The sequence below is a fragment of the Salmo salar genome, chromosome ssa14 (assembly GCF_905237065.1).
Source record: "Salmo salar chromosome ssa14, Ssal_v3.1, whole genome shotgun sequence".
Lineage (NCBI taxonomy): Eukaryota > Metazoa > Chordata > Actinopteri > Salmoniformes > Salmonidae > Salmo > Salmo salar.
This window is the reverse complement of record NC_059455.1, coordinates 12,123,453-12,145,985: the sequence shown is the minus strand read 5'-3', so window position 1 is coordinate 12,145,985 and position 22,533 is coordinate 12,123,453. Positions and strand designations below refer to the sequence as shown.

At 43.8% G+C, this 22,533-nt stretch overlaps 1 protein-coding gene across 1 annotated transcript; it reads left to right on the top strand.

Annotated features, from left to right (window-relative positions):
- The first annotated feature begins 4,748 nt into the window (after positions 1–4,748).
- Positions 4,749–22,441, top strand: LOC106568971 (artemin). Its single transcript, XM_014139886.2, has 5 exons — positions 4,749–5,394; positions 5,803–6,102; positions 20,272–20,363; positions 20,576–20,771; positions 20,952–22,441. Exons 2-5 carry the CDS (start codon positions 6,012–6,014, stop codon positions 21,446–21,448), a joined length of 876 nt encoding a protein of 291 aa, XP_013995361.2. The 5' UTR covers positions 4,749–5,394; positions 5,803–6,011; the 3' UTR covers positions 21,449–22,441.
- The last annotated feature ends 92 nt before the right edge of the window (positions 22,442–22,533 follow it).

The following is a 22,533-nucleotide window of genomic DNA, read 5'->3' as shown; positions in this document are numbered from 1 at the left end:
CTTGTCATAAAACCATGCATTTCAAAGCACATTTTTGGTTATTTAAAAGCCCAGTGCAGTCAAAAACATGTTGTTCCTGTGTTTTATATACACTGCTCAAAAAAATAAAGGGAACACTTAAACAACACAATGTAACTCCAAGTCAATCACACTTCTGTGAAATCAAACTGTCCACTTAGGAAGCAACACTGATTGACAATACATTTCACATGCTGTTGTGCAAATGGAATAGACAACAGGTGGAAATTATAGGCAATTAGCAAGACACCCCCAATAAAGGAGTGGTTCTGCAGGTGGGGACCACAGACCACTTCTCAGTTCCTATGCTTCCTGGCTGATGTTTTGGTCACTTTTGAATGCTGGCGGTGCTTTCACTCTAGTGGTAGCATGAGCTGGAGTCTACAACCCACACAAGTGGCTCAGGTAGTGCAGCTCATCCAGGATGGCACATCAATGCGAGCTGTGGCAAGAAGGTTTGCTGTGTCTGTCAGCGTAGTCTCCAGAGCATGGAGGCGCTACCAGGAGACAGGCCAGTACATCAGGAGACGTGGAGGAGGCCGTAGGAGGGCAACAACCCAGCAGCAGGACCACTACCTCCGCCTTTGTGCAAGGAGGAGCAGGAGAAGCACTGCCAGAGCCCTGCAAAATGACCTCCAGCAGGCCACAAATGTGCATGTGTCTGCTCAAACGGTCAGAAACAGACTCCATGAGGGTGGTATGAAGGCCCGACGTCCACAGGTGGGGGTTGTGCTTACAGCCCAACACCGTGCAGGATGTTTGGCATTTGCCAGAGAACATCAAGATTGGCAAATTCGCCACTGGCGCCCTGTGCTCTTCACAGATGAAAGCAGGTTCACACTGAGCACGTGACAGACGTGACAGAGTCTGGAGACGCCGTGGAGAACGTTCTGCTGCTTGCAACATCCTCCAGCATGACCGGTTTGGCGGTGGGTCAGTCATGGTGTGGGGTGGCATTTCTTTGGGGGGCCGCACAGCCCTCCATGTGCTCGCCAGAGGTAGCCTGACTACCATTAGGTACCGAGATGAGATCCTCAGACCCCTTGTGAGACCATATGCTGGTGCGGTTGGCCCTGGGTTCCTCCTAATGCAAGACAATGCTAGACCTCATGTGGCTGGAGTGTGTCAGCAGTTCCTGCAAGAGGAAGGCATTGATGCTATGGACTGGCCCGCCCGTTCCCCAGACCTGAATCCAATTGAGCACATCTGGGACATCATGTCTCGCTCCATCCACCAACGCCACGTTGCACCACAGACTGTCCAGGAGATGCTTTAGTCCAGGTCTGGATGGAGATCCCTCAGGAGACCATCCGCCACCTCATCAGGAGCATGCCCAGGCGTTGTAGGGAGGTCATACAGGCACGTGGAGGCCACACACACTACTGAGCCTCATTTTGACTTGTTTTAAGGACATTACATCAAAGTTGGATCAGCCTGTAGTGTGGTTTTCCACTTAAATTTAGAGTGTGACTCCAAATCCAGACCTCCGTGGGTTGATAAATTGGATTTCCATTGATTATTTTTGCGTGATTTTGTTGTCCGCACATTCAACTATGTAAAGAAAAAAGTATTTAATAGGATTATTTCTTTCATTCAGATCTAGAATGTGTTGTTTAAGTGTTCCCTTTATTTTTTTGAGCAGTATATATTTCCACACAGGTTGGAATAATACTGTGAAATTGGGATTATGACGAAAATGGTGACATCACCAGGCAGTAAATTAGTTAATAGACCAATAAGAAAGAGGGTTCCAAACCCCTCTGCCTATCATAGCTCGTTTTCCGTTTTCCCCTCCCCAATCAGACCACTCCCAGACAGTCCTAGCAAAATTCTAGCTTGACAAATTGCTCTTCGCAAAGAAGCTATTTTGTTTCCTTTTGACCATTTTAATTGAAAACAATCACACTAAGGTACTTAATTGTTACTCAGATATAATTTGAGACAAAAAAAAGGTTGCATTGGACCTTTAAGTAGCAATGCCGATGGAAGTGATGTCACGGCTGTAAAGTAAAGTTGCCAGTGAGAAAACGTATATGTAGGCAGCACCTTTTGCCAAAGGCATGTTCGAAGAAAACATTGTCAAGCTCCTCTTCAAAAAGCTTTGAAACTGTCATCCATTAGTTTCCATGTTCTTGTGGTTCATTATCACTCTTCAGCATTGATGCGGTTTTATGCCTATGGTTTCACATTTCCGTCTCTAACTGTGTGAGGGTCATCCAGAGAAATGTAGTAACCATGTATTGCTTAGTCCTCCCCATCTCCCCTTACCCAGGTTTCCCCTTGCTTGACGGTCCCTCTCTGCCATAGGCACAGAACAGTCCACGGGTCCCACTTGTTGTTGAACCTGCCATGAGGTGCTGTACACATTCCTGCCTCCCACAGTCAGCTGTGTGTATTGTTACCCAGGTTCTATTTATAGGGACCGCGGATCCTCCCCTGCGTTTGTCTCTGCCTTGTGTGTGGGGGAGCGGGGTGAGCAAGGCTCTGTTTTCTCAGGATTTGTGAACTGCAGGCCCCACTGTTTGCCCTGGAGGGAGTTCCCCCATTGTGCAGGTGCTGGAGGGTGTTTGGGCTGGCCTGGTAAGGGGGTGGAAGCAGGGGCGAAAATCTGATATCAACTTTGGAGGGGACAATTACATGACATTTTCTCAAGAGCAATTCCTGAGGGGGACACCAAAAGTAGTGCTGTAACACATAGCCTACATTGTAATATGGTAAATGTATATTGAGGAACCAAAGAAATAAGGTGTTTGCTGTACTCCTAACTACCGGTACCCAAAACTACACAACTAATCACAACAGCAATACCATTGCCTTTAACAAATCTTAGTTCAGTCACTAGTTTAAGTTGAGAGTGGGTGTATCCATGGCATTTTCCAATTATGTTCCTATTTTACAAGTAAAAAAAATTGAGAACCTTTCATAATGTTGCCAAACAAAGACTCAACAAACTTACCTGAGACTCCCTGTCTCTGCCAGTCTGTCCCTGCATATCTGTCCACAACTCTGCTGTCTGTGTGCCATCTGTTGCCTGCTCTGCCTAATGACATCATTGTGAAACATTTCCATTAGCATTTCACTTCTTTCTTATGAACATTTTATCAACTAGTCTGAGATATTAGGCTACTAGGGTTCTTACTTTGCGTTTTGGTGTATTGAAAAATACTCTGATGTCCGTCTTTTTTCTGCCATTTTTCTACCTGGCTGGCTACACACACACAGTATGTAGGTTATTTACAGTAGGAGATGGGCTTCTATCATCTTATCTTCTATCATTCTATATGGGCTTCGTTCTAAAAGGTAGCTAGCAAATGTGAAACGGATTGCAGTGACAAGAGTTGACAGCTGTATGAGTTCACCATTTACACAACATATGCTGCAACCTTTTGTAATTTTAATCGTTTGCTTCATATTGGCTGGCTTCCAACAATAGCAGAATTTGCAAAGCTAGCGAGCACCAATTCAGTGGTGTTTGCTATAATCTTTGCTACCCGGGTTAAATAAAGGTGAAATAAAATAAATAAATAAAAGTTCCCTTGCGACAATTTAGCTTTTGCAACGAGACCATTAAATATATTTAAAACAATGGTAGAAGAGAGTGTAGTTCTGTTCAGTTTATCGCTAACCTTATCACAGGGACTTTGAAGCACTAACTTACATGCATGCTGATCTTGGAATAAATTGACGATAGCAAAGATTCCATCTTTGACGACGCCACATAAATGGAATAGGTACTAGCTAGCTTAATTGTTAATATTTGCGCGCTAGCTCTGCAAATTCAGCTAGGGTGTGTGTGAACCCTGGCTCGATTGACTGGATTAACCAGTCAGTTACGTGCATTGAGTGCCTTTCAGACAGTAGATACTAACACTCTGTTACATTGACAACTAAGGAACTGGCAGTGGATCAAACCATTGTGAGACAAAAACGCGCTATCAAGTGTCTATAATCAGCACAATTGCTTTCATTGCGTATTATTAATATTATTTAAATTACATAGTTATGTTTACAGTGATATATTGGGGGGGGCAAATCATATTTTTCCCAGGATGGGGGGGTCGTGTCCCCCCCGTCCCCCCTGGGATTTCCGCCCCTGGGTGGAAGGTGGGGTGGGTTGGGGCATGAGGCCCTGGAGTTGAGGTGCGTGCTGTACGGTGCAACCATAAGCCTGGCCTGAAGTATGTCAGGCAGGTCCTTTCTGAAGGAATCCCACTCACTGCCTCTGCCTTCAATCTATCCCTCTCACCATGGGTGACAGTAGACTTGGTGACACAGTCTGTAAGGTAGGCCATGTGTGACTATGCAAACATGGAGTGGAGGTTGGCAAACATTAATGAGTGTGTGTGTGTGTGTGTGTGTGTGTGTGTGTGTGTGTGTGTGTGTGTGTGTGTGTGTGTGTGTGTGTGTGTGTGTGTGTGTGTGTGTGTGTGTGTGTGTGTGTGTGTCCCTTGTTAGTTGATGAAGAATGTAAGAAATGCAGTAAAAATTCTTAGGTTTATGGGACTCAGAGCATAAACAACTTGGGAGTCAGTCTGTGTGCGATATGCCAATTATAGAAGAACATGCATCTCCTCAAAATATATGTAAGACTCCTGTTCTTATCTTTCGTAAGAACCTTGTTGTCAATACTGAGACACCGACAGGTCTCCAGATCCAGACACAAAACCAATTGAAATATGACAATTCCAGTGCGCCCTCTGTCCATGAACAAAACTATATTTTAGCTATGTGGAGGGGCAGGAAAGATCACTGCACTCTCACAGCGTCAGTTCTCTCTGGCTTCACAAGGCTTTTGAAAGGCAGAGCAGCGTGGTGAATATATAGCCTCCAGTGCTTGTGTATTGTATTGTATTTCTGTCGTGTGCGGGAGAATAGACACAAGAGCGGCAAAGGCTGAACATTGGATACATTTTTTGTCCTAAGTGTATCTGATATCTACTCAACAAAGATCGATGGGATAGCCTACAAAATGTGGAGCTTCGGTAATAGTTGCAAAGTCACCACGTAATGACACGGAGCATGGAGTTGAAATGTTGCAAATGCGTTTATCCTCAGTTGCTGAGAAGTAGATTTTGACGCGCGCAGGGTCTCATCAATAGTCTTTGAACCTGAGGATTACGTGTGAAAAATAACAGGTACCAAAGACAAGAACGGCATCGAGTTCCAAGGTCTGAATGAGACACTACAGACAACGTTTCTGTAACAAGGACATGAAGTTCTATCCCAAAAATCGAACGTGTATCTTGGAAGTGTTATGTTTTAAAATTTTATTGTGGAATAACCCAGGACTAGCCTAAAGGTTATGAGCGTTCCTGGCGCGTTGTTTACGCATTTCTCAAATCAATGTTTGGAGGCAAGACTGAGCAAGTCCTAAAGGTAAGGGTGAACTTAATATACACGTTATATTGCTTTGTATGTTTAAAAATGGTTTATAGATGCATGATACATAAGACGCTGAGTCTGTAACTTATCATACATGAACCCTCTCTCTCTCTCACACGCACAAACAGCAAATAAAGTTTGTTCATATAATAACGTTTGTTTGAATTGATAACGCCTTGTTTGACATTTCTACAGATGTGCCCAACATTAAATAATTAACGGAATGTTCCCACGAGATTTGTTAAGTTAGCCAAAATGTACTTGCAGTGCCTTTCATTTCAAATGTCCCTTTTGTGGGGACAGCGTGCAGCATACATATTTTGGTAATACGCGTATTTATGTGTACTATTCAACTTTTTATGAAATTAAAATTCTATTTATACACATTCTGTTCCTATGCAGGGTGAAACTGAAAGGATTTGGTGGAGAGGAGAAGAGAAAGGCTTGGCCGCATAGAGGGAGGCGCCTTTCGCGCTGTCCTGAAACCAAAGCCTTTGAATTGTTTTGTTTTTTGTTCACTTCGGGCATAGAGGAGATAACCTGAAAAATTGGACGCTTGAGAATGATGTGCATTTAAAGGACATCATTGTGTGGATTTTCACCGCCAAGACATGCTCCACAGCCGAACAGGAGCACGCTGGGGAAAAGGGTCTGACCTCTCCGGCGTGCGCTCAGACTGGACTAGTACGCATGGGATAGTCGGTAACGCATACTTTTCATTTGAATTCTACAAAATAATATATATTTGTTTGAGTAGGAAATAATGAATTTAGACTACATGAGGTATTTAATTCATTTAAAACTGTTATTTTTGATACATGGATTAAATTCCTATTCGTTTACTTGCGCGTTATGGTACATTGCTGCTATGAAAGCCACATTCCTTACCTGTCATTAGTCATTACCCTTCTCTTAGTGTTTGCTATGCCAACAATTAAATGGCTGGTTTGATGTCAAAGGCTTTCTATTCACATCAGCTGCTTTTGTCATGTTAAACTCTCTTTGATCACACCTGCCACCTGTTCTGGCCTGACTTGTTGAGTCACCAGATTTTTTTATGCAGACCTATTGAGAGTGTTTTTGTCATAAATGTTTATCTGTTATGCCACAAACTGATTGTTCCTCTGTAAACTGATTGAACACTATCGTTATATTAATAATACAGCCTTTCTAACTTTTCTGATTCAAATCAGTCCTAGAAAGCGTATTCTGTGTGTAAACTGAACCTGCCCAATGAAGACTGGCTACAATATAGGTTATCCTTGACCTGTTCTTGTGCCAATTCCCTGGTAGTCTCGGCAGCTAGGAAGTCTTAGTGTGTGACCCTCTCCAAGGGTGGGCTGCAATCTGAATATCAAAGCATTGTTCACACACATGCTAATGTTCAGCGTGTACCCCCCTCAAAGCATGCATACAACCTCACTCATACAGGCGTATCCATTTCCCCTGATTTCCATTGCCTCCCAGGTGCTTGGAGACATTTTTGGTCATTTAGCAGAGACTCTTATCCAGAGCGACTTACAGAAGCAATTAGGATTAAGTGCCTTTCTCAAGGCCACATCGCCCGATTTTTCACATTGTCAGCTCAGGGATTCGATCCAGTGACCTTTCAGTTACTGACCCAACGCTCTAACCGCTAGGCTACATACAATATTAGTCTGCTTTCTTAGTTGACTTTATACTCACCTCTAATGGGAAGGCTGATGCAGTGGCGGCTTTTGTCTCAGTGTTTCGTCAGGCACTTACTGGACATCTAGTATCCCAGTAGCACAGTGTAGATTGGGGAGGTCAGGGAACTGGGCCAAATTGTATAAGTTTGAAGACGAATTTCAAACTCAAGGTGGCTCACACTGTTAGCTACTCTGTAGTCTGTAGGGAAATCAAGTCCCCACAGATGTCAATCCACCAGCATTGGTACGGGTTGCAGAAAGCCAACCAGGAATCAGCAAAAGAGCAGAAAGATGATATTGTCCAACCTTCGATAATAAGGGCTCTGCTTTTATACGCAAACAATGTTTGTGTGTGCATGTGTGAAGTGAGGCACTAAATAGCACCCTTGAGTTGATTTAGGACTGTCCATTTACTTTGCTATTTCACTTCCAGGTGTGTGTGTGTGTGTGTGTGTGTGTGTGTGTGTGTGTGTGTGTGTGTGTGTGTGTGTGTGTGTGTGTGTGTGTGTGTGTGTGTGTGTGTGTGTGTGTGTGTGTGTGAGAGAGAGAGCATGAGATCTGTGGTACCTGAGGTATCTCACATTCTCCTGTGATCCTTCCACTGGTTTCCACTTTCCCGGGTCAAAGGTCATGGAGGTCTGCAGCCCGGTTAGGGATCAGATCAACTGGACACTCTTTTACCCTTTTCCTACAACCTCCCTCTGTGTGGCCTGCATGGTCTGTTTTAACAAGCTTGTACTTTATGGGAATGAGAGGGTGCTCTTTGGTCTGGATGTGTATTTCACTACATGCTCTCATTTCTTCTTCACGTCTCTTTCATTGTTGCATCTTAACATACATCTGTATCGCTTCTGGGAGGCAGTTGGTTCCATATCAACGTTAAATGCATCAACGTGTTGTATATTTATTATTACCTGCAAGTAGCTAAGCTCAAGTGTTATTAAAGTTCTACTCCCTCCCCCTAGTGGTAAGCAAATATTAGATCACTTGAAAATGTATAGTGCCTTCAGAAAGTATTCACACCCATTGGCTTTTCCCACATTTTCTTGTGTTACAGCCTTTCAGCATGACAATAACCTAAAACACATGGCCAAATCTATACTGCAGTTGCTTACCAAGAAGACTTCCATTCAGCCACAAGAGCATTAGTGAGGTTGGGCAATGACGTTGGGCGATTAGGCCAGGCTCTCAGTTGGCATTCCAATTCATCCCAAAGGTGATCGATGGGGTTGAGGTGAGGGCTTTGTGGAAGCCAGTCAAGTTCTTCCACACCGATCTCAACCAAACGATTTCTGTATGGACCTCGCTTTGTGCACGGGGGCATTGTCAGGCTGAAACAGAACAGGGCCTTCCCCAAACTGTGGCCACTAAGTTGGAAGCACAGAATCGTGTAGAATCTCATTGTATGCTGTAGCGTTAAGATTTCTCTTCACTGGAACTAAGGGGCCTAGACTGAACCATGAAAAACAGCCCCAGACCATTATTCCTCCTCCACCAAACGTTACAGTTGTCACTATGCATTGGGGCAAGTAGCGTTCTCCTGGCATCCGCCAAACTCAGAATAGTCCGTCAGAGTGCCAGATGGTGAAGCGTGATTCATTTTTCCAGGGAACGCGTTTCCACTGCTCCAGAGTCCAACGGCGTCAAGCTTTACATCACTCCAGCTGACGCTTGGTGCACAAAGCGACAATGCCCCCGTGCACAAAGCAAGGTCCATACAGAAATGGTTTGGTCAAGATAGGTGTGGAAGAACTTGCCTGGCTTGCACAGAGCCCTAACCTCAACCCCATCGATCACCTTTGGGATGAATTGGAACCACTCCAGCTTACGCTTGGTATTGTGCATGGTGATCTGAGACTTGTGTGTGGCTGCTTGGCCATGGAAACCCATTTCATGAAGCTCCCGATGAATAGTTCTTGTGCTGATGTTTCCAGAGGCAGTTTGGAACTCGGTAGTGAATGTTGTAACCGAAGACAGATGATTTTTACCCGCTTCAGCACTCAGCGGACCCGTTTTGTGAGCTTATGTGGCCTACCACTTTGCGGCTGAGCCGTTGTTGCTCCTAGACGTTTTGACAGCACTTACAGTTGACCGGGGCAGCTCTAGCAGGCCAGAAATTTGACAAACTGACTTGTTGGAATGGTGGCATCCTATGACGGTGCCATGTTGAAAGTCACTGAGCTCTTCAGTAAGGCCATTCTACTGCCAATCTTCGCTCTATGGAGATTGCATGGCTGTATGCGTGATTGTTTTGGACCTGTCAGCAACGGGTATGGCTGAGATAGCCAAATCCACTAATTTGAAGGGGTGTCCACATACTTTTGTATATATAGTGCTTATAGTTCATTTTCAATACATTTGCAAACATTTCTAAAAACATGTTTTCACTTCGTCATTATGCAGTATTATGTTTCAGTCTGTGAGAAAACTAATCCATTTAATCCATTTTGAATTCAGAATTTCAGTAAGGTCTATACTAAATCCACTCTAATAGAGTTCTATGTAGAAGTCTACACAGGGAAGGTTTGTCTGGCTTGCCTTGTCTGTGAGAGTGTGTAAGTAATGAGAGAGATTGGTTATGCAACCTGGAGTGCCACAGGGCAACCTACCCCAATCTGGAATTGTTTAACGAACTCACTGAGCTACAATACGTCTTCTGGGGTAAAGTGAAGGGGGCATGATCCGACCAAAAGGAATTTTGATTTTTTTGTCAACGCTCGCCATTTTTGTCTTACTTTCTTGCAGTTGGGCCATACTGCTAAGTATACCAGTATTATACCTGTGTTATTGCACTTAATGTCTATTGCTGATTTGTCGTCGAGCACTTTGGCTCTTCAAACAGACTTAAATTTAGAACAAAGCGATAGTTACCACAGTTCAAAACACTGATGAAACACGTAGCAAAACTCCTGTTTTTATCGCAAGATCTCACTCTTACAAATTTGCTCTTGAATTCGGAAGAATGTTAACTAGCAGGGTTTGCACTGCAGTGTTTGTGGCTGCGAGCACTTTTTTGATACAATAAGCTGTATTCTTCCGAAATTGCCGGGTCAGCTTCATTCATCATGGTGTCATGGGCTCCTTTGAACTACCGGGCCAGCAGGTCATTACCAGAGCCCGTCTGGGGTTCAAGACAAGCGGGCGACACGGAAACGCTCTGCAGGGCGTTTGTTCATCCAGATGCAGTGACGCATTAATGGCCAGCTTTCCTTGGGTCTGGACCACACTCAACTTAATTAGACAAAATGAGACATGGGATGTTGAGGGAAAGGGGAGAGGAGGTTTGGTGGGGTAGGGTTGGGGGGGGGGGGAGTCCTCACAAGGATAGTAAAACAAGGACAATTCGGATAATTAGGGACATTTCGCCGGTCCCTAGGTTTAGGGTTGGAGTTACAATTAGGATTAGGGTTTTGAGGTTAAGGGTTAGGTTTCGGGTTAGATTTAGGGTTAGGGTTAAGGACAGGGTTAGGTTAAGGGTTAGGGAAAATATGATTTTGAATGAGAATCAATGTCATTGGTCCCCACAAGGATAGTAAAACAAACGTGTTTGTGTGTTTTAAAAAGAGAAGACGACATATTGAGGACAATTCTGTTTTTGCTTTTCAGTTCTTTTTTGTAGATATGTCTCCATATATTGTCTCCAACATTTTCCTCCTTTCTCACTCTCCCACTCTCCACTCTCACTCTCCCACTCTTGCCTGCCGATGTGACTCCAGCAGATTGTAGCGCTCACAAAACCTGTCATCTGAAATCCTATCCTCTATCGCTGCCATAACACAACTTAATGTGTTCCCATTTAAGGTGAGGTTCACCCAAGTGTTCTTTTTCTGTGACTCCCTCTTAAACGGCATTAATCAGCTTGGAATTTGGGATCTTATAGGGACTAGGGAGTGTGCTAGCAAGAAACAAAGGCAGAACCGCTACATGCAGTGTCTTGGTCAAATGAAGTTGAAGTCCGTTATCGGTTGCCGATGAGGTATCTCCAGAAAACTGTCGGTGAAGGCAGTTGTTTCCATTCACACAAAGTTCAAATCAATTGAACATTCCAATGACCCAGTGGCCGACTTAGTAGAAAAAAGGCAGACATTGCTTTTCACATGGAAAACCCCACAGTATTACATTTCTTTCAGTTAGAATAGAGCCTCACAGTGGAGGTGCTATAATACCCAACAAGGAAATGGTTCCAGTCGTTTTTTTCACCATTCATTTTTCCCATAAGGGATTTTAGAAACACTTAAAATAAGGGCTGTTTTTTTTGTGTAGGTTTACACCAGTGTGACATTTTGATAACCGTTTAAATCTCTCTCGGACCACATGACTCTTATCAATATAGTCGGCTCTATTTAATTAGCATCAAAGTAGACATCATGTAAGAATACAAATCCCTACAAGCTCCTGCTGGTCATCTTTCGCTGACACCTTTGCTAACAGGTATAGTGTACATTTTACATTTGCCCTAGAGAGTTCACAGAATTGGAAATTAAAGTAAATTTAGCCAATTTATTCATCACTAAATGTAGTTAACAGATTGTTAATCCAGAGATTCTTACCTTTGCCTCGATTCGGCAGTCTCATCCAGAGCGTCACGGAATTTGTAGTTCTGTATGATAGCCACATTAACAGCTAAATAGCATTTCATTTTTGGGGGGTAAATACAGGCAAATGTATTGATAGAAATCACCTTGTCCGAGAGAGATTTACACAGTTATCAAAACATCACACCAGGGTAAGCCTACACAAAACACAGCCCTTATTTTAAGTGACTAAAATCCCCTATGGGAAAAATGAGTGGTGGAAAAACGATTGGGACAATTTCCCGGTTTGACCGCTAGGTTTTATGGGTATAAAGACTGACCAAAGCAAACTGACCAAAGAACCAATCAGAGCAGTGGGAGTGGCTTAGTGCCATTGAGGTTAAGGTTAGGGGTGATATGTCTAATGTCCTTCTGGAGGATACATTTTAACGCCCACCACTGGACCCTGTTCCTTATAATAAGAGGCTGGAGAGTATGATTTCTCATTCCACAGCATCTCTGAGAGGGACAGGGGTTTAAGCCTGAGGGTGAGGGTACTAATCCGCCCATGCTACTTCAAACACTTGGTTCCCCAGTAAAAACACCATTACCTGGGTTTCTCTGAACCTTTCTAGAGCTCTCCTCCACGGTGAGAGGATGCTAACCTTGGGGCCATGGAGGTAAATCACTGCTCACTTAGACCTGAATTCTATCTTGAGATCTGTGTGCGGAACCCAAGTTTTTGCACAGATCTTCATCAAGGGCGGCAGGAAACCTAGTGGTTAGAGCGTTGGGCCCGTAACCAAAAGTTTGCTAGATCGAATCCCTGAGCTGATGAGGTTGAAATCTGTTGTCCTGCTCTTGAACAAGGCTGTTAACCCACTGTTCCTAGGCTGTCATTGTAAGTAAGAATTTGTTCTTAACTGACTTGCCTAGTTAAATAATGGTTAAATAAATGATTTATGAGAAAGTCCAAGTTAAGTGCACACATCTCAAGTTAGGATTCTGCCCTTAGGTCATAATTTTATCACCAGGCAACCACTTTGTTTGGTTCTAACCAGCACCACTGATTGCAACCAGCTTACTCTGTCTACCCTTAAGGACTAATTGAGGTTCAGTTGTACCGCTTCCTCTTTCCTATCCAGAGCCACTATGAGCTAAACACTGATATTGGCCCTTGTTCTCTCATCTTAACAATGACCCTGCGCTGGTATATCCTAATCCCATGTCTGCTTGTGCTGTCTTGTTAATGCCTAGCATGACAATGAATGTGACAATGTGGCATGACACTGACCATAGGAGTTGGCAAGACAGCACAAACAGATCTTGGACCAGGCTGAGCCTATTCAGCTTGACTAAGCACTTTTGTATGATCTCTTAGTACTGATCTGTGCTGCCGATCATACTATCTTATTAGCCTGTCTTTGATCTGTAACGGTTATTCCGTTGTGTATCTGTATCTTTGTGTGATACACCTGAGAAACACAACCCCCATGTATGTATGAATCTGTCAAGACTGTCCCTGTCTTCAGTAGAAGACTCTCAAGCATCTCTTCAGTGCAGGAAATGCACTGACATCTAGCTAGCATCTCCTTTGGGGATAGCCTGCCCAAGGAAGTGTTGTCCACACCTTCTGATTGCCGCTCCTGACTGGGGTTATCCGAGCCGCAAACATCCCCAGCTATCTGTTTCTCATTTTGGCAGCGTTCTGTGGATTTTCCACCGGTGACAGCTCGGCTAAAGAGTGGAAACTGGCACTAACGAGTAATTACCTCTTCTCCTCTCCAGCCTGGAAGGGATTAGGGGATTATGCAGCGTATTCAGACCCTCTGGTTCTGTCGCTGCTGACTGCAGTCTAGTCTAGCAGCAGTTAGAAGGGCACATCTGGCGCAGCAGTGCAATCAGTGTGGTGAGAGTAGTAGGGGGGAATCGAACCCAAACCCGACACTTTAACACGTAAGGACATACAAGTACAAGACTGGGTGAGGTTTGTGGGTTTGCTACCAGCACAGTCTAAAAACTGAATAGCAAACAAACATGTAGTAAACTGCCAGACGTACAAATTGTCTGTTCTGATTTGGACGTGAACTGTACATATCAGAACAGGTTTGCACAGGAACCAGAAGGAATAGTGAACACGTGTGCCGTGTACAGTATATCATCGTAGGTGTTATGGGAGTTTGTGTACCGGCCCAGATAAAAGTGTGTCTGGTAATGATCAGGCAAGGACCCGGCGGCGATGGCTAGTACTCTGCATCTCCTCTTCTCCTCTTTCTCCCCAGGTGTCTTTTATTGCGGTGGTGATTTAGTGAGGTCTTTTCCATACCCCCATGCGGCAGGGCTCTGTCTATGACAGGTAGAGCAGGCGGATAGAACACCTCTAATGGGGCATCATTATAGGAGAGGGTTCTGTTCTGGAGAGATGGGATGTGGGCTGTTAAAGGGGAAGTTCAAGATTTTACAACTTGATGTTAGATTGTTCCTCACCTCGTAAGTAAGTTTTTTGGCCAGGAGAAACTGTAATCCATGGTTCGGTTTTCTAGCAGCCACGACAAACTTAAACTTTAGCCACCTCTAGCTAAAATCAATGGAAGTGATGATTTATAGTTTCTCCTGGCCCACAGACTACTTTCAGGGTAAGGAACCATCTAACATTAAAGACGCACTCCAGCTATTTTGTTGTACTTTTCCTGTTGAAAAACAATATCCCACATAAAAATACAGTAATGTGCACACACGTAACAGTAAAAAAAAAAAATGTTTGTGCCCTCTGATGTCACCGGCCTCCCCCCTTGCTTGCGTGAACAATAGAGCAGCAATAGAGAACAAAAGAGGAACCCCCCCCCCCCACCACACACACACACTTGTGCCATGTTATGAGGATGCCTGGACCACTTATTGAGATGTGCCTTTTGTTAAGTAAATGAGGTGATAAATGAGTTGAAAAGGACACTGGAGTGCAACTTTAATACGTAAAATCCTGAACTTCCCCTTTAAAGTGAGACAGAACACAGAAGGGAATCCCAGCCTAGCTTGCTCTACGTTTCTATGAGAGCTTTCACACATGTAGAATACAGAATGATGTACAGTGCCTTCAGAAAGTATTCATACTTCTTGACCTATTCCACATTTTGTTGTGTTACAGCCTGAATTGAAAATGATTAAATATATTTTTTTCCTCACCCATCTTCATAAAATACCCCATAATGACAAAGTGAAAACATATGTTTAGATTTTTTTACAAATTTATTGAAAATGAAATACAGAAATATCTAATTTACTGTGAATACTTTGTAGAAGCACCTTTGGCAGCAATTACAGCTGCAAATCTTTCTGGGTAAGCCTCAATGAGCTTTCCATACCTGGATTGTGCAACATTTGACAGCTATTCTTTTCAGCTCTGTCAAATTGGTTGTTGATCATTGCTAGACAATCATTTTCAGGTCTTGCCATAGATGTTCAAGTAGGTTTAAGTCAAAACTGTAACTATGCCAGTCAGGAACATTCAATGTCATCTTGGTAAGCAATTCCAGTGCATATTTTGCCTGGTGTTTTAGGTTATTGTCATGCTGAAAGGTGAATTCGTCTCCCAGTGTCTGTTGAAAAGCAGGCTGAACAAAGTTTTCCTCTAGGATTTTGCCTATGCTTAGCTCCATTCTGTTTATTGTTTGTCCTGAAAACCCCCCCCAGTCTTAATGATAACAAGCATAACTATAACATGATGCAGCCACCACTATGTTTGAAAATATGGAGAGTAGTACTCAGTAATGTGCTGTATTGGATTTGCCCCAAACATAGCACTGGACACAAAGTGAATTACCTTGCCACATTATTTGCAGTATTACTTTAGTGTCTTGTTACAAACAGGATGCATATTTCGGAATATTTTTTATAGTGTACAAGCTTTCTTATTTTCACTCTGTCAATTAGGTTAGTATTGTGGATTAACTACAGTGCTGTTGATCTATCCTCAGTCTTCTCCTATCACAGCCATTAAACTCTGTAACTGTTTTAAAGTTACCATTGGCCTCATGACGAAATCCCTGAGCGGTTTCCTTTCTCTCCGGCAACTGAGTTAGGAAAGATGCCTGTATCTTTGTAGTGACTGGGTGTATTGATACATCATCCAAAGTGTAATTAATAACATCACCATGCTCAAAGGGATATTCAATTTTAGCTTCCTTTTTTCTACCCATCTACGAATAGGTGCCCTTCTTTGTGAGACGTGGGAAAGCCTCCCTGGTCTTTATGGTTAAATCCTTGTTTAAAATTCATGTTAAACACTATTATTTCACACACAGTGAGTCCATGCAACTTATTATGTGATTTGTTAAGCAAATTATTACTCCTGAACTTATTTTGGCTTGCCGTAAGAAAGGGGTTGAATACTTATTGATTCCAGACATTTCAGCTACTCATTTTAAATTCAGGTTGTAACACAACAAAGAAGCCACTTTAACCGTATAGCTAGCTACCCAACTCGGTGATGATAATGTGAAACGCGTTTATGTTCAACCAATGTCATTTGTCCATATATTAGTTTTGGGTGCAAGCCCTGAGCAAATATAATTTAACATGTCCTTATTGATTGTTTAATACAACTGCTTTTAATAAGGAGAGCTTACATTATTCCCCCTATATCAGTGCAAATGTATCCTTACTCAGAACAAATGTACAATTCAATGACCTGTATAAGTAATAGGTGGGCACCGTACCAACAACACAAATATAAGGTGACAACCAATCGACTCTCCTATTGCACTTTTACAGATGAACGGGCTGCTGACCATACCAAAGCCCTTGAGGCACATCACACAAACATACATTCACACACACACACACACACACACACACACACACACACACACACACACACACACACACACACACACACACACACACACACACACACACACACACCATGAGCACAGGCTCCGAAGCTCTGGAGGTCTTCAGGACTCAGCAGCCCACCTCCACCTTCTACCCTGAGGGGCTGGAGGTATTGGACTGTAAACAGCTCCAGAGTGGTGGGGTGAAGTGAGCCGGTCAGACAGGCCCACATAGACACCCAGCGTACAGGGCTAAAGGAGGCTAAACGCTCCCAGCTGTGGCATTAAGGACTCAGTACAAGGCCTCTCAAGAGACCGAGAAGGGATCTGTTGAAAAAGCCCCTTTAACCTCTCTCTCTTAATGGCCAGCTTTTAAATCAGGTTAGGGGAGAGGGAGTTGGCGAGTTTGCTGCTTGGTTTTGGATTGCAGTCTCTCTCGGTCTCTCTCCTCCGGAACACACATGCGGGTGCGCACGCACGCACGCACGCACGCACACACACACACACAAACACACACATTTATCTCTGCTTTTCAGGTTCCATTGTGTAAGAGATTAATGTCTGCTTTCTCCCTGGGCCTGATTTGACCTATTATTTCTCAGTAACTATATTGATGTAGTCAAGCTTCTGTAATCTTCGGCAGCATAGCCGGTGATGCATACACAGATCCTATCGTAACCTTTGCACTGTAATCTCCTCAGTCCTCCATCATCTTGAGTAAAGATAGCATCACGATGATTGTCCTCCATATAGTGCACTTCGCTTGACCAGAGTCCTATGGGCCCTGGCCTAAAGTAGCGCACTATAAAGGGAATAGGGTGCCATTTGGGACGCAGCATGAGGGTTGTATTTAGAAACATTGAAGAGCAGCAGAGTTTACATACCTTATCGTGGACCTTCACGTCACGCTCTAGTTCAGCTACCAGGCTATCGCGTCTTTCTGGTGGATGATAGATGACTGTTTATGTATCTTATATAGGCCTATGCTCGTTTTTACAGAATCTGCTGTACCATCACCGTATGTTGTGTCAATGTGTTTGGTGAGCTGAATTTCATTTCGCCATAACATCTGTTGATGTCGAAACCAACCACGTTTGACTGAGTTCACCGTATGGGCTTTAACATTACCAGAAGAGATCGAATTCTCTTGAGAACCGGTGTTGTTTCTAGTCAATCCCTCCACATATGCACGTATCCTAAGGTGTTACTTACATGGCACGTCAGCTGGGATATGTATGGAGAGCTGAGACAGGACCAGTAGCAGGATGTGGACAGATAAGCCCCCAGCTGCTCAATGAGAGTAGTGCAGGGTGCTGAATCCATGCCTAATCTCTGGCGCAATTCCGTGTGCTTTTAGTTCTTGTATTCCAAGATGAGTCCACGACGAATAAATGGCAACTCATCTCTTTGGAGAGAGAGAATCACTTGTTTCTGTTGCGTTTCTAAGCCCAATTGATTAAATGAATGCTCTGCTGTTCTAGCAGCAGGTGCTTCACTGTGTTAACAAGTTAAGTGGAGCAAACACCCATTGGTTTTCAATATTATAGTCATTTAGCAGACACTTATCCAGAGCGACTTACAGGAGAAATTAGGGTTAAATGCCTTACTCAAGGGCACATTAACCAATTGTATACCTAGTCGGCTCAGGGACTTGAACCAGCAACCTTTCAGTAACTGGTCCAATGCTCATAAACCGCTACGCTATCTGTGAATCTGATCTGCTCTGTTAGCTCTATTTACTTGTTTGTTCACCTTTACCATTAACCTCTTACATCTAGACGTTCCGCTAGCGGAACACCTGCTCCAATGTCCAATGATAGGCGTGGCGCGAATTACAAATTCCTCAAAAATACAAAAACTTCAATTTTTCAAACATATGACTATTTCACAGCATTTTAAAGACAAGACTCTCCTTTATCTAACCACACTGTCCGATTTCAAAAAGGCTTTACAGCGAAAGCAAAACATTAGATTATGTCAGCAGAGTACCAAGCCAGAAATAATCAGACACCCATTTTTCAAGCTAGCATATAATGTCACAAAAACCCAGAAGACAGCTAAATGCAGCACTAACCTTTGATGATCTTCATCAGATGACACACCTAGGACATTATGTTATACAATACATGCATGTTTTGTTCAATCAAGTTCATATTTATATCAAAAAACAGCTTTTTACATTAGCATGTGACGTTCAGAACTAGCATACCCCCCGCAAACTTCCGGAGGAATTTGCTAACAATTTACTAAATTACTCACGATAAACGTTCACAAAAAGCATAACAATTATTTTAAGAATTATAGATACAGAACTCCTCTATGCACTCGATATGTCCGATTTTAAAATAGCTTTTTGGTGAAAGCACATTTTGCAATATTCTAAGTACATAGCCCAGCCATCACGGGCTAGCTATTTAGACACCCGGCAAGTTTAGCACTCACCAATATCAGATTTACTATTATAAAAGTTTGATTACCTTTTGTTGTCTTCGTCAGAATGCACTCCCAGGACTGCCACTTCAATAACAAATGTTGGGTTGGTCCAAAATAATCCATCGTTATATCCGAATAGCGACGTGTTGTTCGTGCGTCCCAGACACTATCCGAATGGTAAAGAAGGGTCGTGCGCATGGCGCAATTCGTGACAAAAAAAATCTAAATATTCCATTACCGTACTTCGAAGCATGTCAACCGCTGTTTAAAATCAATTTTTATGCCATTTTTCTCGTAGAAAAGCGATAATATTCCGACCGGGAATCTCCTTTTCGGCAAACAGAGGAAAAAATCACAAAGACGGGGGCGGCCAGGTCACGCGCCTAAGCCCACAGTCCCTTGATCGGCCACTTGAGAAAGGCGATAATGTGTTTCAGCCTGGGGCTGGGATGACGACATTCAGGTTTTTCCCGGGCTCTGAGCGCCTATGGACGACGTAGGAAGTGTCACGTTAGAGCAGAGATCCTTTGTAAAAGATAGAGATGGCAAAGAAGTTCCAGAAATGGTCAGACAGGCCACTTCCTGTAAAGGAATCTCTCAGGTTTTGACCTGCCATTTGAGTTCTGTTATACTCACAGACACCATTCAAACAGTTTTAGAAACTTTAGGGTGTTTTCTATCCATATATAATAAGTATATGCATATTCTAGTTACTGGGTAGGATTAGTAACCAGATTAAATCGGGTACGTTTTTTATCCAGCCGTGAAAATACTGCCCCCTAGCCATAAGAGGTTAACATGAAATTTGTTGCCGAAACTGGTGATCGAACCAGGAACCTTTAGCGAATGTTCTAAACCCCAGTCAAATGTTGTGTTTGAGCCTTTTTAGGGTTCTTTACAGGAAAAAGCTTTAGGGGGGCATGTGGTGCTGCCATTGACATACAGCTAACCCGGTCACACTGTACACCTCGTATGTAAACATCTGCGATGCTCACACCCCTTATCACCACCTCCTCATCTCTGTGGTTTCCCCCGGTGCCCCTTCTACAGAACCAGCCCTACCTCCTCCTAAATAAAGAATGCCTTTGACAGGTATCTGACTGAAGGTAGCCTTTGTCGCTGGACAGGAGCTGTTGTGTGGCTGTACGTACAGACAAGCCGACACTAGCCGCACTACCCGGCAGCAAACACTAGCCTTTTTACCTCAGTAACAATAAACATATCGTTCGCATTGAGGACGTGATTGATGTGACACGTCGGGTTGTTTAAGGGTTGAAAGGGTGTTTTTGTACAGTATTGGTTAATATGGATACGTTATCGCAGGCCACATCATGTTGTGCAGTTAGTTTATGTTATTCTTTTCAGAGTGCGTTCTCGAGATTGGGACAATTGACAGAGCGAGGCCTTGTTCTGCTTTCCCTCCAGGTGGACCAAGATGGAGGACGAGGAGGAGAGACAGACCGGGGGTTACCGCAATGCCGTCAGCAGGCGCCCCTTACCACCTGAATAGCTGGAAGGTGAGTGACTCGTTCTGCTTATTGGTGACTTATTATCTTTACCATCATTATCGTCATCTTCATAATCACCACTATTATCATCACCTATCCATGTCTTCTCATCCTCTCCAACATCATCTCATCATCATCCTCCTTATTAGAGTCATACTGTTGGCTGTGTTGTTTCTCTGCTCTGTGAACCATCTCCCATTAACTACTGTCTGCTTTTGTAGGTGGTGCTGTGGGTGGTCTCTTTGCTGCCCCTGGTGGAGGGTGCCCGTATGGGCACTGGTTTGGGGGCAGACTATGTCCAGGCTGTTGGACTGGTGGGAGGGATGTGGGAGAGGCAGCTCCCAGACACTCTACCTGGGGTGGATGAGCAACAAGAGGAGGAGATTGACCCGTACTCCCCCTGGCATGGCCTCTCCGGTAAGAGTGGAACCAGGAAGTGCTTTTTAGATCTATGTTATCTACATCACTTTTTAATCCAGCATGATGTTCTCCATGAATAGGGAAGAGTAAAAGAAGGGTGTGCAATAAGATTATAGAGTACAAGCCACTGATCTTCTCTCTCTCTCTCTCTCTCTCTCTCTCTCTCTCTCTCTTCAGACCCCTCTGTGATGGACGAAGCAGACGACCACCCCAGTGGCCGGTGGGTGGGACGTTCCCCCCGCAACTCTGACCCCTCAGATGCCGAACCAAAAGGCTTGGCCAAGAAAAAGAAGAAGAGGAGGAAGAAAGAGAAAGAGAGGGACAGAAAGGACAAAGGAAAGGGAAAGGGCAGGCAGCCCCAGCAGAGCAGCCCAGACTGCAGGGTGGAGAAACGAGAGATGCGGGTGCGGGACTTGGGCCTGGGCTTCGACTCGGACGAGATCATCCTCTTCAAGTTTTGCGTGGGCTCCTGCCAGTCGTCCAGGACCAACTACGACCTGGCTCTATGGTCCCTGATGGAAAACGGGTCCCTGCCGCGGAGGACCTCCCGGCGGGTCAGTGCCCACCCCTGCTGCCGGCCTGACCGCTACGAGCCAGTGTCCTTCATGGACGCCCACACCACGTGGCAGACCATCCAGTCACTGTCGGCGGCCAGCTGCATGTGTATGGGCTGAGGGAGCCAGGTAAGAGGAGGATGAATAGGGCAGGGTGGCAACTGGCTGTCAATCACCCCTTCCTGATAATATACAGATGGTGGCTCGCCTTTGAGTCTGGGTCTAGGGAGAGCCTCTGGGTTCTGGGAAGGCAAAAATAGTCGCTCCGAAAACATATGCAACAGGGCTGGTCCCCAGTACAAAGCAGGATAGAGATTCTGTAGAGTGTCTATGATGGTGGAGTGAGGCCATGCCTCTTCCTGTTGTACATTTTCTGTTGAGGATAAAGTGGATCCGGTTGCAATGAGAGACTGCCATGACCGAATGGCAAGACAGTCTCTGGGAACAGTTTTTAACAAGATGGTGACCACACAATGGTAGGATCTTAATATTCACAGCAGTTGGGATATGTATAAGACTGACCTGGAGTACTGATTAAAATATTGACTCAAAGGTCAAAAAGAGGACCATATCTCATTGCATTTATTTGACCACAGGTAGACAGACAGGCTCAAAACAGGGATTTTCCGTAACTGCATTTTTCAATGTTCTCTTGAATTGTACGAAATGGATGCCATGCATCTCTTTGCATTACTGCATTATAGTCAACATATTTATTACAGATAAGTTATTTATTTATTGTTATTTCATATGAGGTCATTTTTATGGACTGTAGATTTATATTTATTGTCATGATCACATATCCCGGGGGGTTTGTGTTGCTGGATCCTTTGACTTTGAATTGTGTTTGATTTTTTGGGTTTTGAAACATCAAAAAGATCAGAACAAGTAGGCAAGGAACTCAACATGCAGTATGTCTCATTTCACACAAAAGAAGGAAGTAGTCTTGTGGCTGAAAACCTAACCAGGTTACAAGCTTAATTTTGTTTTTTCATTGTTGTTTCAGTATTTCAGAGCAATTACAGTCAATATTATTATTATTATTGAAATGGTTTCCTTTATTTTTGTACAACAATGACATTATTCTGTGTAGGAATAAAGTATTTCTAGATATACTGTGGATTGCTTATTATTTCTAAGATTCACCCCTTACCCTCACTTCACCTCTGCTTGGATGCAAGTTGGGAGTCCTAGAGTATATCACA